The 17,263-nt window shown below is 39.5% G+C and overlaps 1 protein-coding gene across 1 annotated transcript in view; it reads right to left on the reverse strand.

Annotated features, from left to right (window-relative positions):
* Nucleotides 1-17,263, reverse strand: part of eipr1 (EARP complex and GARP complex interacting protein 1) — a 69,844-nt gene that overhangs the window by 8,676 nt on the left and 43,905 nt on the right. Inside the window, exon 7 of the mRNA XM_042500795.2 lies at nt 2,048-2,215. Coding sequence (XP_042356729.1) covers nt 2,048-2,215 — 168 coding nt within the window. The remainder of the gene's footprint in view (nt 1-2,047; nt 2,216-17,263) is intronic.

Consider the following 17,263-nt stretch of genomic DNA (forward strand, 5'->3'; position numbering starts at 1 on the left):
ATTTCCCACTTTGTTCACCCAATTTGCAATCTCATCTCTTACCCCCTGTGGTATGTAGTCATGCACATAGTTTAAGTTTTATATGCCCCAAATTTTGGGATATTTAAACTCCTAGATGTCTATGTCCACCTAAATATGACGGGAGACGAATGGAATTTTGTTTCATCAGGCAGTAATCTCTGACTATGAGCATATCAGTGGCTGCTGTGGCCCAAGAGGTAGAGTGGTCATCTATCAATCAAAAGTTTGGTGATTTGATTTCTGATCCTTGCTGTGAGATTGATTGTGCGTGTGCATGTTCATCCAAAATGGTTATCAGACAAACATTCACGACCGTTTGAATGCTGAGTGTTTTTCTGCCGAGCTGGCACAGGACGTCAATATGATGCCAGAGAGACGTTCCACTCTTACTTCAGACAGATGATAAATTTGGGTTGGAATGAAAATTGGATTGACTGTATTTTAAACGTTGAACATTAGAATTTCATGTCTTGTGGATGTTAACATTATAACATGTTGCAGATGTTGGGTTTGTTCTCCATGAATGAATGAATGAATTAATGTTATTATTCTACATCAGTTAGATTTTGGTTACTTTACAACACAACTTAAAACAAACAAGATATCAATGCATTTATCATCAGTACTCTACGTGAAACTGACGTTGGCATTACACATCCTGACACTGAATTTTGATAACCCAACATCACAACTTAAATTCAATCACATATCAATGTCTAAGGACGTTGGTGGCCAGCTGGGTGATGAGCAGTTGGCTCCTTGTGTGGTAGCCTTTGCACCAGTGTATGCACAAGTGTGAATGGGCGAATGGTGCCTGTGTTGCAAAATGCTTTAAGTGGCTGCTGAGACAAGAAAACTACTACATAAATGCAACCCATTTACCATTAGTAAAACATGTCTTAATAAAGATGATAATTCCGATTCTCCTCAACTGAATTGTAAATTGTTGAAAGGTTTGTTGCACAGCAAATGCATCAAACTGCTCAGTATATGATGAGCTGAAACCGTCTAAGTTAAACAGAGTGGTAAAAATCGTTAATTTTTGAGTGCATTTAAAGAGCAGGGCTAAAAGATCACTATGCTTAATTTGCTACAAAAACTTTATGACAATGGTAAATATTATATTTCTAAGGTTTCCTAAGGCATTCAATTTCCGATTAATGTAAGACCGAACTACTTAGATCGTCACAAGTGGCATGGTGAAGTCGAGAATAACTGTCAGTGCAATTACTACAGGTTGTTAAAGGCGAATTTTGCTTTAGAACAAGATATACTGTGCAGGATTTTCCTAAAAAACAATGTATGGACTCAAACAGAAGTAATCCCTCTCAGTCATCACGTGTGACCCACTATAAGTGCGTGGTGGAGTATTTATCTGCAGAGACTCTGTCCTCTGCCTGTATTCTGTGAGCCTGTAGTAAAATAAGCAGCACACATCCAAGAGACACTGAAAAAATGCAAATAAATTAATTTAAAAAAATCTTTAGATTTTTCTCTTGTCATTTGATTTTTTTGGTCATTTTCCAATCACCTTTAAATTTATTAGTATTATTATTTTAATTAATATATATAGATTTTTTTGCAATTTGCGGTACATTTCATACCCACTTGCTGATTGTCTTTTTTCCATGTTCCCTTTCAAAGACTTACAAAATGCATCTGAGTGCTGAGTGTTAGAAAACTGATATATATCCAGGTTTTAAACAATTTAATTAAGGAGGCTAATATTCAAATTATATCAAATATTGACATATAACAGCTATCAGGAGGCCTGCTGACATTGCCCTTCAACAACTTGTGTTCCTCCCTTAGTTCAACAATGTTGTAATTCATGAATCCACTTACAAAAAAAGTCTTTTTGACACCCAAACATATAAAGTTAAGAGCAGGTTCTGATTCAGTGTAACACTCAGGGACACTCGAAGAGGACGAATGCTTGATAACACAGGAAATTGAACTCGGGTCCTCTGGTTCAAGGACAGTACCCACTTCACTGCATGCCCCTGCCTGAACCCAATCCACCCACCAGTGTGAGTGCTCCTCCAGGGTCTTGACGGGCTCCTGGACATTGCGGACGTCCCAGAACTTGACCTTGCAGTCGTCTCCGCAGCTGGCCAGGTAGTACTGTCGGTTGGGGTTGAAGTCGAGGTCGCGCACCAGCTGGCCATGGGCGTTGTCTATACAGTAGATCTGACTGGAGAGGAGAGAGGGAGAGGAGATTAGAAAGAAGGGAGAAGGGAGAAGACAGAAGGCATGGAGGGGAAGACAGATGAGAGGAGAAGTAGATAGAAAAGAATTAGTATGAAGGGATAAGTACCAGAGAGAGCAGCCTAGGAGAGAAATAATGGAGATATGGAAGAATGGAAGAGAGAAAAAGAGAGAGTGCGAGGGAGAGAAGACGATATGACAGAACAACAAAAGGAGATACGGGAGAGAGAGAATGATTCACAGGGTCCACACACGCGAGAACGTTCCCAGGCTAAATCAAAGCCTCCTCTGTGTCTGTGTCTGTCAGCGAAGGCCAGGCTCAATAAAGAAGCCGACACCGGCGGTGGTAAATTATAAAGGCAAGCCTCATAACCGCACAGCCTTGAGTTCCTGCTAGAGTGAAGTTAACAGAATGACATGACAGAGAAAGAGAGACGCTCTGTGCATTGTGTCACTTTCCATCATTCCGGCCACCTCCGCCTCCTTTCATCTCCTATACATTTTCCTCGCCTCACCTTATCTTCTCTCCTTAAATATATACTTTAAAAAAATAATATTGCCTCCTTTTTTTTCTTTTTTTTCCTCTTCCTCCTATGACCTTCCAAGCAAGACTTTTTCTTTATGTATTGTTGGGGTTTTAAGAGCCAAATTCAGCTATGCTCATCATTTTCTACTAATTCCTCTTAAAAGGGATTTTTGACTGGGCCCTATAGTTAGCAAAATAAAGTTTTACACCAAAACAGCTAAAAGGAGAGTGAATATTATATTGTATGTGTGAAAAAGCCACTTTTCTACTCTTTGTACTGACCAATGTGCCAGCTGATTGGTGCTCTAGCGCAACCAGCATTATTGTGGTGGCAGAGTGGAACTGAACAGTTTTTTTCTTGACAGTGAGTTGATACTTGCATCATGTCCTTATATCTGGACAACAGAAAAGGTTGTTTGCCAATGACTCCTCAAACTACATATATACCCCTCAGAGAATGCCCACAACAGGCGTACAAATGAATGGTCGCAGGGTTTTTTTTGTGGCTGACGTTATGAAACAAGCATTTAGGCACAAAACTATTTGGTTAGGATTTTTTTTAAAAAAAGATCATGATTTGGTTTAAAATCTGTACATTTGTTGCGTATCTTAAGTTATGTACAGAACTTAAGTTAAAATAGATACATTAGTTAATGTTGACTTTCGGTTAGCACACAACAACGACAGTAGTCTCCTAGGTGAAAGTCCTGTGTTTGTTGGACCATCCTCTCTACGTGGACTTTGTCGCTCTTTATTCTACGTTACCCGACTTCCTCCTTTACTCCTGTCATAATTACCCCACCACTAAAGGTCACCACCCATAGAAATGTAAATGTGAGTTGCTACGAGCTGCCTTTAAAGGCAACCTATATTGGCTTTTTGGGAGAAGACAGTCTACATATTTGGGTTAATCACAGTCAGAAATTCCAGAAGAGATAGGTAATTTGCGTGAATGTAAAAATTATTAATTCTCAAAACACTAGCGTTAAATTGGTTACAAGATTAAGAACAAGATAACATATATTTTTGTTCAACCTGCACATTGTACATGCAAACTAACTCAAACATTCAGATGCAAAACATAATTTAATAAAAATGTGAGACAATTGACATTGTAAAAGTGACATATTGGTCAGGAAACAGTGTTAAGCGGTCACTAGTTGGCCCATTGTTAACATGTTACATGCTTTTCAGAATTCAAACACAAGGATAAAATAGAGATGAATGGAAGTGACATTTATTTCATATGGTAAGGCCTTTTGAATTTGACTTGTTGTCTGTTTTTTTTCAAAGCTGACATTTATTGTTATTGGGTAAAAGCATGGATCATTGACTGATTTGCATCTTATTTAAACTGAACCAAAGGCTGTTAAAAGATTTTCAGTGTTTAAGTTTATAATCTATTCCCTAGCATTTGATGAGAGTATTTTCAAAATTTAAAATATTTTTCAGACGCTCCAAAAGCTCTTTAGAAGTGAGATTCTGTACATACAGTACACTACAGTATTATTCATAAGGTTTGCCAATGAGATACCACCACGGTAATGGTGGCTTGTTTACTTCTGCCTTCAATCTGGATTCGTCTATACAGTATGAAAAAGATTTGTAGCTCTGTGTAACAGAATAATGTCATAAGAAAAATTTTAATTCTCCATAAGCAGCACAACACAATATTTGGTGATACATTAATGTTTTTGTTGCTATTATTATTATTAAACTGTCTTCACAGACTCCTGATGATTTTTAAAGAAAGCAGCAAATCAACTGGGTGTCAGAGAATAGCAACTCATTTGAATAAACTGGCAATTATTTGGATCTAAAGCTCTGCTTCCACCATAAATGCAACATAAGACTGTAGAAAATCAGTACTTGTTTTCTTCAGCACCATTTCCTCTCCGGGCCAGCCTAGCAAAGCTCAGCATCGCACGTTTTTTTGTTCAGCCGAGTGGAAAGCCTCAGTGTTATGGCCCAGCTGGATGCCAACAGCAGCTAGCCAGCTAGCTAGTCACCCTGCTGATCACGTTAGGCAATTAACATGCTAATTAAAAATCTCATTAAAATAAAGGAGGTATAAGAGAATGACCTCAGGCAGACCGCTGGGCTTCAATTAGGTCAAGACAACGCGGGGACTGTGTGTGACTCTGTGTGTGTGTGTGTGTGTGTGTGTGTGTGACAGTACGTGCTGTCACTGTTACTGGACCATGCTGTTAGTGTAAGCATATGAAGCTTGACTGAAAATGTCAAAAACAAGTACGCTTTCAATAAAAAACACATTTTTGATGGAGCATAGAGTGACCATACATGCATGTTCTAAATGACACATTCTGCAAATACGAGTGTACATATATTGATATCTGGTTAGCAAACTGTACACAGTTCAACACCATGGACTAATCCACTCATCTATACCGTTTCACTGTGTGTGTTCTAGTTGCACTGTTTTTAATGCTGCATTGCACAAAAGAGCCATTTGCACTATTTCAGTTCAATAATGCCTGATATGGTCTATAATGTTAGGACATTATTGCCACTTTATTGCTATTTTAACCTTTCTTATTTTTTTTTAACCTTATTTATTATAGCATTGATAATGAAGCTGCAAAGTGAATCTCATACTCGAACACTGAAAATGAAGATATTCTTCTTCCTAACTGTGCTGTACATGCACTTTAATCACTTGTTATAAGGCTTTTGTTCAAAACTGAAAAAGGAAGAATAAAGGGAGAGCCCTGGAAAATAGCCATTTGATATGTTCTGTGATTTCAATATGGCATTAGTGTTCCAAAGTAATTTCTTTTCATTGATTGATGTCTGACCGTTTTCCATCAAGGTTTTGTTTTCAAAGAGTTCGAGTGTGTTTGAATTTTTTTGCTGGGTGGTTAAAGAACTACACCAGGCAGGTATTCCAAATGCAAGTTCATCATAGCTATTTCAAGGTTTGGGTGAAATTACAATATTCACTGCAAGGTGATGTAAATGTATCTGCTGCCTGAAATTGACTGTTTCTACTGTGGTAGCAGTGTAGGTTTTGTGTTGGCTTTTGATAGCCATATCCACACACTCTGTTATAAAGCCTTCATCAAAGTATTTATTTCTCCTTGCTGTTGTTTTAAATAAGCAACATGCAACATATTTAGCAAGCTCATTTTCAGATGCCACTGATCATCACTTTTGATGAGAAAATGACAAACCTCGCTGAGGCATATTTTATCAACTGTAGATAATCAATGTTGATGATGCAATTATTTCAAGCCACTGTCTGTGTTCAGCAAAAGATGATTTATAGATTGTGTCAGTAATTTATGAGGGCCACTCTTAAACATCACTCTACATTTATCAGTGTGCTTCTGTAGTTTCACACCACCAACATATCGATGACGTATATATATTCATTCATTGTCCGTAACTGCTTGTCCTTGTGTTGCCGCTCTGTCATGACCTCCCCCTTCTACTTATGACATTTTAGATATGCTTCTGCGTCAGCTGTTGACGCTCCGAGATGCTGTTACCATGATGTCAACAAATGCACATGAAGCAACATGGTTCTTACAAGTTTGAAGTGAGAACCAGCTGTCATTACATAGCAAATAGTGGTTTGCTGCTATATAATGCTTTGAATGTCGCCTTTAACACATTATTCAGTGCATTTATGGATGATGATTTAACTGGACATAAGTCACCTATAAGAATAAATCTGAATCAAAGAGTAACTTTTGGTGAACTTCAGCTTCACTCAAAATAGCAATTTCATGTGTAATCTCGAGCTGGAGCACATGATTTATTTACAGTGCTCCCTCCTTCTCCTGTGTGTGACTCTGAGGTAAAAGGCGTGACCCCGGGCTGTAGGGTGGCTGGTGTTCAACCCGGCCCGCCGTGGAATGGGACGCGCCCGCCGCGTGAAAAGGAAATGGAGCAGGAAATTGGGTTAGTTTCGCTCTCTCCCTCTCTGGTGTCTCTGAGCAATCCCCTCCACGCACGCACACACACAGACACACATACTCACAAACTACGCATACACTCCCTTGGCCCAGGCTAATAGTGGGGAGACCTGGGACTTTTTGTATGTGTGCGAGTGTGTGTTTGTGTTTGTAGGAGAGCGGAGGATTAGAGTTGTGGCCGGCCTAAGCCACCAAACACACTCAATCTCAAGTCATCCAGGCAGCTAGGCTGAGAGTGTGTGAGTGTGTGTGATGGGGGGGTTGATGAGGGGACAGGGGACCTATTACACACACTGTTAGGCGCACACAGATAAAAACATAAAACTGGGAAAACACACTGCCTAAAATACTGTTATGTGTGTAAATACAGAGAAAGATATAGGTGTGTAAGAGGGGAAGCTACAAAGGTAGACAGACAAACACACATTTGGCCATAACACACACACACACACACACACTCTTGCACACACACACACTCTCACACACACACACACACACACACACACACACACACACACACACACACACACTCCTGGCTTAGTCTGGGTGATAAATCTCTCTGCTGTGGGGATCGACTGGAACACAGACGCTCACAGACTCTCTCTCTCTCTCACACACACACACACACACGCACACACGCACACACACACACACACCTCTGTTTCTATGACAACTGCTGTGGGGAGGGAGGTGGAGAAAAGAAAAATCGAAAGAGGAGAGCAATCATTTCATCGCTGATCAAAATTAAAGCCTGGCTTTGAGATGGAGCTGGCAGAGAAAGAAAGATGGGAGAAAGAGAGGCAGGTAGAAGGAGAGAGAGGAGGAGGGGGGGTGAGTCTGCTCGTGCATAAAAGTAAGGGATCATTACATCAAGCAGCCTAAATGATTGGGGGGGATCTTGGTGGTTAGCATGGAGTGCTCACAAAAGACGAGAGAAAAACCAATATAACAACTTACAAAAAAAAAAGCTAGATTCCCAAAACTTCATGTTATTTTCATTATAAATACCCAAATTTATTCCTTGTCAATAACTCTGTGGTAATCATGCCATCACAAGTCTTTTAAATATACCATTTGCTAAACTGAACAGCTATCGTCCAATCATAACTTTGCATTTGGAATTCTCCATATTGAAGTGATGTGTAAAGGGCTATAGCAAGAAACATACTAAACAGTTAAATAGTTTCAAGCAAGATGTCTTTTCCTGCCTTTCCAAGACCTAAAACACAGCGAAATTGTTGATAATCCCTCTGATTAGAGATTCAGACTGGACAGTTTACATGCACGCTAAACAAAGTGATCTTGTGAGAAGTGCGTTGACTTGCGCATAAAGAGGTCGGCACTCTGTGACGCGTCTAATCTGCCAGAAATATAACAAACAAGAATTTTTTTCCCATTGTCTTGAGAAAATTAGATTAATTCAATCCATAAAGTATAGAAGAAGAGTTAGGTCTGTAGCTGTAAAAGACTATGGGGAGATGCTAAAAATTACTGAAGTTCCCTAAACGTGTCTCTGCAGGCCTATTGGAGATTATGTCCAGCAACTCTTCAAATCAGCCTGCAGCAACAACATTACATAAGGCTGATGTTTGAGAATGAAAGAATTAATTTATTCATCAAAGTACTCACCTAAAACATAGCACTAGCCATGTGCTAAATCAGTTTTGACTTTTAAAATGACTGTCATCTTAAGCAGCAGAGGGATGCTTGTAGAAACAGCTGTTGCCGCATAACGTGCGGCGCACTACGTCACCCTTATGTTACCCTTACATGGAGAAAACATGTGCAGCAAGAACATATTTATTCCAACCAAAAAGATAAGATTGGTTTAAGCTTTGACATGGTTATTGTGCGCCAATATTTTACTACTGAACAGGTTATGAAAGGTCGACACCACCCTTCTCAACACAATTTAAAAATCCCTTCTGATTGAAATGGTTACATGAGGTATTTTCATTCTGATTGAGCTATTATTCTGATTATTAGTGGGATATCAGAGTCCATGTAAACACACCCAGTAAGGCTATCTGCTATAATGTTAGATGTGAAAAACCTCTACATGCCAAGGAGGTAATTTACTACACCATTTTTTGGGGTTACAAGTTTAGAAAAAAAACCTTATTTATGATAAACACATCAACTGTGTGGAAGTCAGTCCTAGATGTTATATATCAGAGACAAGGTTAATGTTAGCCTCTCTGTCATGCTCTTTACAGGATTTGGAGAAGTTTACATTCCAGCGACCCAGCTAACGTTACATGAGATAGCGTTATCTTCGTCAAACATGTCTGTTAGTCATCATCCTAAAAACTACTACTTTTTAATTGTTAGGTTAAAAAAGAAATGATAATAATTGAAAATGCCAAAAATCTGTTTAGGTTAAGCAGCCTAACAGGGTAATATTAGAAGCAAATAAAAGTCTGAATAAACTTGGTTACATCGTAAAGTTTGATGCATGCAGACTGTGCCATGGCCTACTGAATCACAGGCTATGATGTGCGTCCATAGACATCAATACACAAGAACGAAAAGCTGTCTCGTGAGTCATCCATCTACACAGCTGTAGTGGTAGAGAAAAATGTAAACAAACAAATCAAACCCTTGCTATAGCGGCATTTATGCATGTCGGGAAAAATCTGAAGAACAGGTGGAGGAGGAGAATGTGGACGCGGTCGTGGCTGGGGAAAGGGTCCACAGGAAAAGGGTGTGAAGAGACCTCAAAGTATAAGCATCTACTAGCATTTAGCAGTGTCGCACTTATCAGTGCATCATTTCATGCTGCATTTCTATAGGTTTGTTAGTAAAAGTAGGTTGTAACAGCAGTCACACAGCGACATGGTCATCCCAAATTTCTTACACTGTCAGAGTTGTATCCCTGTCAATCTTTGATCGCACGACCGTGACAATGGCCATCATTGAACCTCTCTCACTGTGCGATGTAGGACCACCGTTTTAGAGCCACGACCAAAGATGTTGTCACGTTTCTTTCACAATGGTTATCTTTCATCTGGGACAGCCCAAAATCATATACCAGGCTTTAAGGACAAAATTATGTATAGCAGACTGATGAAATGAGAAACCTGCTTTTTTCAACCTGTCTGAAATCAAGTACCCATTATTTCCAAGATTGCAAAGTATTTCAACTGATAATCTGCCAGAATTATCATTGTAAACTGCATATAAGCCGTGCAAGAAAGGAAAGTCTGACAGGCGCACCAACTGTAACTAAGAGGAGTGGTGGGCTGGTATCACGAATCTAAAAGGCATTTTTGTTCATTTTTATTCTTTAATTTCAAGGTTTGCATAAGGTCATGAATACACCATTATGAGAGTTACAGTGTGATGTAGGGTTCATGTCTACAGGGGAGTTGAGGTGTGGGTGGGGGGGGGTCGGAGCACATGAAAAGGTTACAGATGATCGATTTGACAGTAGCTGGGTTCAAGAGGTCACCCTCAAATCGACGGCGGCATATGGAATACCACTATTTCATAAAAAAAAAGCTGACATCTTTTTGCATAATGGCTGGTATTAGAATGCGATATACGGTACTCCTAATAGGCAACGCTTTTTGCATAATGGTGCTATATTTGAATATGTGAATAAAATATGATCGAAAAGTCTTTTGAATAATGGTTTACCTTGGGTACCCTATCATTATGGCATGCCGAAGCACTGCCAAATCTGTTGAACAGGTGGAATGAAAGGGCTGTTTTTGGTCGGGAGGCGTGCAGCGTGAGCCGCGCTGTCTGGATGACAAGTTTTGATGCTGTCTTGTGCTCGTCTTTCTACCAACAGACAGCTGGCTTTTAACCTGGACTGTGAAGGAGCAAATAGCACCACTATCAATCATTTCACCTTCTTTCACACACTCTCTCTCTCTCTTTCCATATCTGCTCATTGTGCTCCCTCTCTCTCCTTCTCTTGCTGGCTCTCTGTCAGCCTCTCTCTTGCTCACACTCACACATGCACACATACACACCACAGGGGAGGTGTAGAGAGTCCATGCTTCACTGCAGCACTGCACTGCTTTTCAGTATGCACCCTACAGTGCATGGTATGGCCGCAAGCCTGACAGCTATTACACAGCTCTGTGCGTGTCTGCGTGTTTGTGTGTTTGTGTGTTTGTGTGTGTGTGTGTGTGTGTGTGTGTGTGTGTGTGTGTGTGTGTGTGTGTGTGTGTGTGTGTGTGTGTGTGTGTTGCCCCTTGCTGTGGACTGTCGATCCAAGAGGGAATTCAGAGGAGATGCACTGGAAGAACATCTCCAGTGACAGGCACATCTCTCTCTCTCTCACACACACACACACACACACACACACACACACACGCACACACACTCACACAGACACCCACAGACAGACACACACACACCCACAGACAGACACACACACACACACACACACACACACACACACAGAGCTACATGCCCAGTGGCCAGTACTCCATGCCTGTTAGCTAGCCTAATATTATTCAAAGGCTCAAAGCTCCCCAGTGTGCCATGAATGACACACAGTTGGTTCCCCACCAACTAACACAACACTGTTTTTTTTTTTTTTTCGTAATTTCTCTACAAAGACATTTTGAAGTTACTGACGCAATTGTTAGTACAGCATGCATATACAGTCCAGTATTGTATCCAGGCTTGCATATGCAGTCTAAACTATGACTGAGATCCTGTTTCTTCCAGGCTATGATCTTTCTATTGGACTTGTATGGTTCAATTTTTTTTTTCTTTTCTTGTGATACAAAAATGCGGCTTGTCCATGGCCAAACATCAAGGCTGATTTTTAAAGTCTACTTTATGATGCACTGCCAGTAAAGTGTTAATTTAAATGTACAAAATGTAATTTTCTGCTGCTGTCATTGCACTTTCTCCTGGTTAGGATTCCTTCAGTGTTCACTGTTCACAACATTTTTAGTGTAAGTTGAATTATACAGAGGTCTCGAACAGTGACTGAAACCGGTGAAAACGCAGATTTCATTAAAAAACAGTGTTTCTCTTTTTTTGTTGGACTCGTTGTGGAGGGGCTGCTAATGAGTGTTCACTTTATATCTTCGATAACTTAAGTCCCAGATGTTCAGAAGCTATTCACAAGGAGCCGAATTATCCATAGAAACCTCCTCTATTGCAAAACAAACAGACATGGTGATTTAAACTGTTTAAAACACTGAATAAAGCAGTTTCACATAAATATCATGTTCTTCCAAAACTGTTTTGCATGGCAGTCACTGGAGCAGAGCTGTTACTTAAGTTTGTTCAGCCTGTTTCTCACACAGACGTCTGTTGACTAAAGTCTTTCATCCAGTTAAAACATAGTTTAAAAACAACCAAGATCTATAAAAGTATATCTTAAAAGTATGGCTTGAAACAGGATGAAAAGTAAATTTATGACAGCTTCTGGCAGACAACCACAACCCTGATGAATGCGCAAAGGGGCCACTGACAGACAACGGCGAACAAATGACACAAACCGTGCCTCTTCTTAAAATGATCGATTTTTCTGGGTTTGAACATTCATGGAAATGTTTAGGATAATGGAAGTACACAACTCAACAAAATATGCAACAACAGTCTAGTCGTTTTTAGACATTTTAAGTCAGTTAAGTTATGTTATATCTTTAAATTGTCTGTTACTGATGGTGCTGTGCTGGACTGCATTAAAGTGTGTCTTATACTCTGCCCCCCTTATATATAATGAAATGCATTCCAGTGCTACCTTTAACTAAGGTATGGCCTCAGAATACAATTGAATTTACACATTCATAATCATTATAAAATTAATAAAGTTAGAATTTATGGAAAATATGCTGTTTTGAAGAGCAATACATCGTACAGTGTACCTCATAAAGTGGCCTCTGAGTGAACGCTCTTATGTGACAGCAAAGTAATGTTTCAAGCGTAGTTTTCATGGGTTTTATCAAAGAGCGCCAACACTGTTGATCTGTGGCTTGCTAGAACGTATAGCAGTAGCACAAGTTAAGATGAGTCACATCAGCAAACTGCCTCTCTAATATCAATTTTATTTGCAGACATTTGCTAACATTTACCATCATAAGCTACTGGACATACGATAGTGCACTTTGTGTGTATGAAATTGAGCAATTGTTCATGAATTAATCTTTTCATTTGTAATGTGTCTTAATGTATTAAATTATGTCACAAGTAGCAAATCCAGATATTTTTCCCAACTGGAAGCTTTCTCTTTTATCTATTCAGTCACATCGATCTGCTGTATGTAAAATCTGTTGTATATTTAAACAATATTCTGATATTTTCATATATGTTCCAGCTGCCTATAAAAATGCCAACTTTTTGCTTTGAATCAAGAAAACATTTCAAAATATTGCCTAACACCTTCTGACGACCTATGGCATAAGTGAAATATGACCTTTAAAACGTGCATTAATAAAAAAGACCTTGCCTTAAAATCACAACAGCAGCGCTGTACAACAGGGATTAGCTTCTGAATAATGTAAAAGCAAAGGTACAATGAAAACGACAGGCAGAGAAGAAGTGAAAATGTGTCAGGATTTTCCATTAAACGCTGCTTTCTGTCCCCAATATCGGAGCGGAGTATTCTATAATTTACATAATGCTGCATATTACATCAGTACAAACTAGAACAGGATCCATATATGTTTTATAAGCAGAGTTATCTTTGTATTTTTTTCTAAAACACTGTGTGTCTGGGAGACAGGGGGCTGTAGATACCGCGCTCCTCTCCAGGGTGTTGGATGACTAACTAGAGGCGGCTGCTACGGCTGGGCTGTTCTCCCTGTCCTTATTTCAGAGCGGGCCGGCCTTGATTGTGCTGGCAGAGTGGGTGACGAACATGGATGTATTATTAGAGTTGGATAGTGGACCCAAAGAGGGCGCCTATTCAGTCCAATGAGAATTGCTTGCATGGCACATTCACCAAAAAAAATTGCTTCCAGGTTACTTCTGTGGTTATGCCGCCCACAGAAATGTGAAGTAGTGTTACGTATTAGTGTGTCATATTCACTTTTTAGTCCCTCCTGGTTTTGACAGACTGCTTTTAGAATTGTTGCGGCCTTAAAATATCTGATTCCAGCTCTTCTAAAAAAAATAAACTAAAATTAAATATTGCAAGTTGCAAACTTTTTATGTGCTTTTGCAACCAAATTGTGAGGGTAATTTAAATTTCCAAAAATGTATTTACAGTATATGTGTTATGTATAGTACAGTATTTTTCAGTGTCGGTATAGGGTTGGGAGGTGGGGCTGATAACCGATCATCAGCTGTTGCCGCCATTTGACACAGTGTTGGATGACCGTCTCTTTGAGCTGCCCTCCTCCAGCTCTCTCTCAAGCTCTCAAGCCCCTAGGAAGTGTGCCTGGCTCTGTAGCAACTTTTACATTTTGGCCAAAAGTGGAATTATAATCCAGGTCCGTCACGTGATGCTCATGGGCACAGAGAGAAATGTCTGTAAATCAGTAAATCATTTTTTATGAGCTTCAAACCCACTGCGAAACAACTCATTTTTCCAAATAGATTTAAACCCTCCAGTTCAATAATATTTGGAAAGTCTAAAGCTACCATTCAAGCTAGCAAAGTGCTTAACTGGCAGTTAGTCCCTTCACCGATGAAAGTTGTCCCAATCTTCTTAATACATCCATGCTCTCTCTCTCTGCTCAACTCTGTTATTAAACATATCAATAACAACTGGGTAACATTAGCTGTGTGAGGCTAACAGTTAGCCCTCTCACTATGTGTTTTACTGTCCTAGGTGCGGGCGAACTTCACACACAACAACAGTAGTCTCATGATAAACGTACAGAGAGAGAGAGAGAGAGAGACGGAGAGAGAGAGAATGAGAGAGAAATACACAGAGAGAGGCCGAGTGAATCAATATGCTGCATGCAGCTCTACAATGAAATAAGATTTTACCTGTTTTCAATATAACATTTTTCAAAAATGTCAAATTTGTAATAAAATTGCACTAATTCAACAAAATTGCAAGGTTGCTCAGGACTGGCTGAATTTGACTTGATTGCTGCGATTGCAACATCCTGGAGGGGTTGCAATTCCCTTACATTTTTTGCACATCCATAAAACGTTTGCTTTAACTCAGCAAACATTCTTGTTCCCGAGACACAACAGCAATACATATTGCGTGCTTGCACATTGTGGTTGTGCCATTCAAAAAAAAAAAAAAAAAAAAACTTTTTGGGACATTGGAAAATTTTTGCAGTAAAAGAGAGAGGTGAAGCGCACACCTATGTTGAAGAGGTGAAGGTCGTTGCAAACCACATAGCCACTAATTAAGCATTCACCTTTAATTCACACTTTGGAAGAGTTTTACAAATATCAAACCAAATGGCTTAAAAATATACAACACAATGTCCTGTTTTATAGACCTCTCTTATACAATGGTGGTCTCAGGGGAAAATGCTTTTTAGGGGATTTTTTATTGCAATACCATGAGTGGCCTCTGGGAAAAATTGGAAGAGACAGCGCCGTATCCACATCTAATAATACATCCATGGTGACGAGCCCTGTGAAAGTGGCGGGAGGAGGTGGAAGAAGCGGAGAGAAGAGTGTGTGTTTGTGTGTGTTTGGGTGTGAGGGGACACCTCAGAGGTCGTCTGAGGAGGCAGTGGAGCGTGCTGAGAGGCTGCCATCACACAGCTGCCACACCAACTGGACACACACAAAACCACACACACACACTTACACACACACAGGCCACATTTATGTAGAGGCATGCGCACACACACAAAAGCAGAAAGGTACACACGGCAGAGAGCAAACACAGGCGCGCACACAGTTGCTTGTCACATGTAAGTCACTTACTCAAACAGACACACACACACAGACACACAGGCACACACACACATACACACACACACACACACACACACACACACACAAACCTGACTCACCGCTCATTCACACTTGCAAGCTTTCCACTCACAACCACTTCACACTTCACACTTGTGTATGGATGTGCACTCATGAACACACAAACACACACCATGGCCTTGGTTGCTGTCTGTCTAAAGCCTGTGTGCACATTTATTTTAGTTAACGGATAATTCCCTCTTTTGCCTTTCGTCAACATGCAAAACAGAGTGTGTGGTCAAATTTTTGATATAAATTAACTAAAGTTTTGGCAGATTTTCCCAAATTTGGTTACTTTGTATCAGTGTGAACATGTAAAAAAAGCATGTTTGGGAAACAATTTAATCATCTTCTCAGTTCGTGCATGCCCATTGTTGCTTTATGTAGCGAGGATATGCTAAAAACAATACGGCAAAACAAGCTTACCAGTTTGTTTACATTTTGTTTGCACTGCTTAGACCGAAGACTATTTTATAGTCAAACTTAGTATTGATTCACCAATTCATGGACAAACAGACACCTGCTGTGTGCAGTGCTAATCGCTCCACTCCAGCGCCATCGGTTTAGAGTCCACCAGAAACAGCACTTTGGATCAGATCTGGATGGACCAGCAGATGGTGGAATAATTTCAGTGGTGGAATTGTTGTCGATGAGGAAGGGAAGGAAAACTTAGTATGCCAAGAACAACATTTGCATGTTTGAGTGAACTCCTTCTTCCTTATATCAAAGGGGAATTAACAGTGATGGGTTCTCAAGTAGGTGTTTTGAAAAGGTTAGGTTAGCTTGCACACTTTAAGACAATGAAAGGCAGCTAACAACAGCGAGCGTTTGGAGTCATTTTTGTGTTCTATTGTGGACGGAGATATTTTGTAAAACAAAGGTTGTATGGATAGAATTTTTATCAAAAAAGGAGAAAATATAAGTTTTAAAAATATATATTTATATACATGTTGAGAGGGCCGAAGTAAAACCTTGGACTGGAGGAGTCATGACGGCACAGGGATTCATCCAGTTAATCACTACAATAGATGAAAGCTTGCTCTGGTTTTAAATTTGCTTTTCACATATCATTACTTTTTTGTTCTTTTTCTCAATCAATCAATAGTTTGAACAATTAAGTATCAGAAATATTATAATATCCCATCATCCAAGTAGACATACTGAAATTGATCATTTTGTCAAACCAATAATATGAATTCCAAATAAGTTCAGTTACTTTGATAGAGAACAAAGAAAAACAACCAATGTTGAAAAAAAAGATTGTTTATAGAAACTGATGCAGATTATTTTTCTGTCAACCAACAAATGGTTTATTTGTCTGATCAGCTCTTTATATTTTACTTTTGTCTTTCTTATGTATTTGTTACACTCCTGTCAGTATCATCTCTTGTATTTTTCTGCTTTTAATCCGTAAAACACTTAATAATTTATTAAGATAATTATTGTTATTACTCATTGTTCGCTTTAAATACAAAGACAGACAAATACCTTGATTGATCCTCATAACAACCACTGACATGAAGAGAAATCAGTTCTGGCTTTCCTAACATTAAGTTATTGATCAATGAGTGACATTAATGCACTACCAAAGTATTTGAAAGTAAAATCTTCTTCATTATACCTGCCTATGGTTCTTTTTTCTGTTCTTGCTGTTTCTGGCTAAGTTATACTAAAAGCTACAGCAGTGACCCACGTGGACCAGTTATTT

Source organism: Plectropomus leopardus, chromosome 14 (assembly GCF_026936395.1).
Source record: "Plectropomus leopardus strain MGB_pleo_1.0 chromosome 14, ASM2693639v1, whole genome shotgun sequence".
Lineage (NCBI taxonomy): Eukaryota > Metazoa > Chordata > Actinopteri > Perciformes > Serranidae > Plectropomus > Plectropomus leopardus.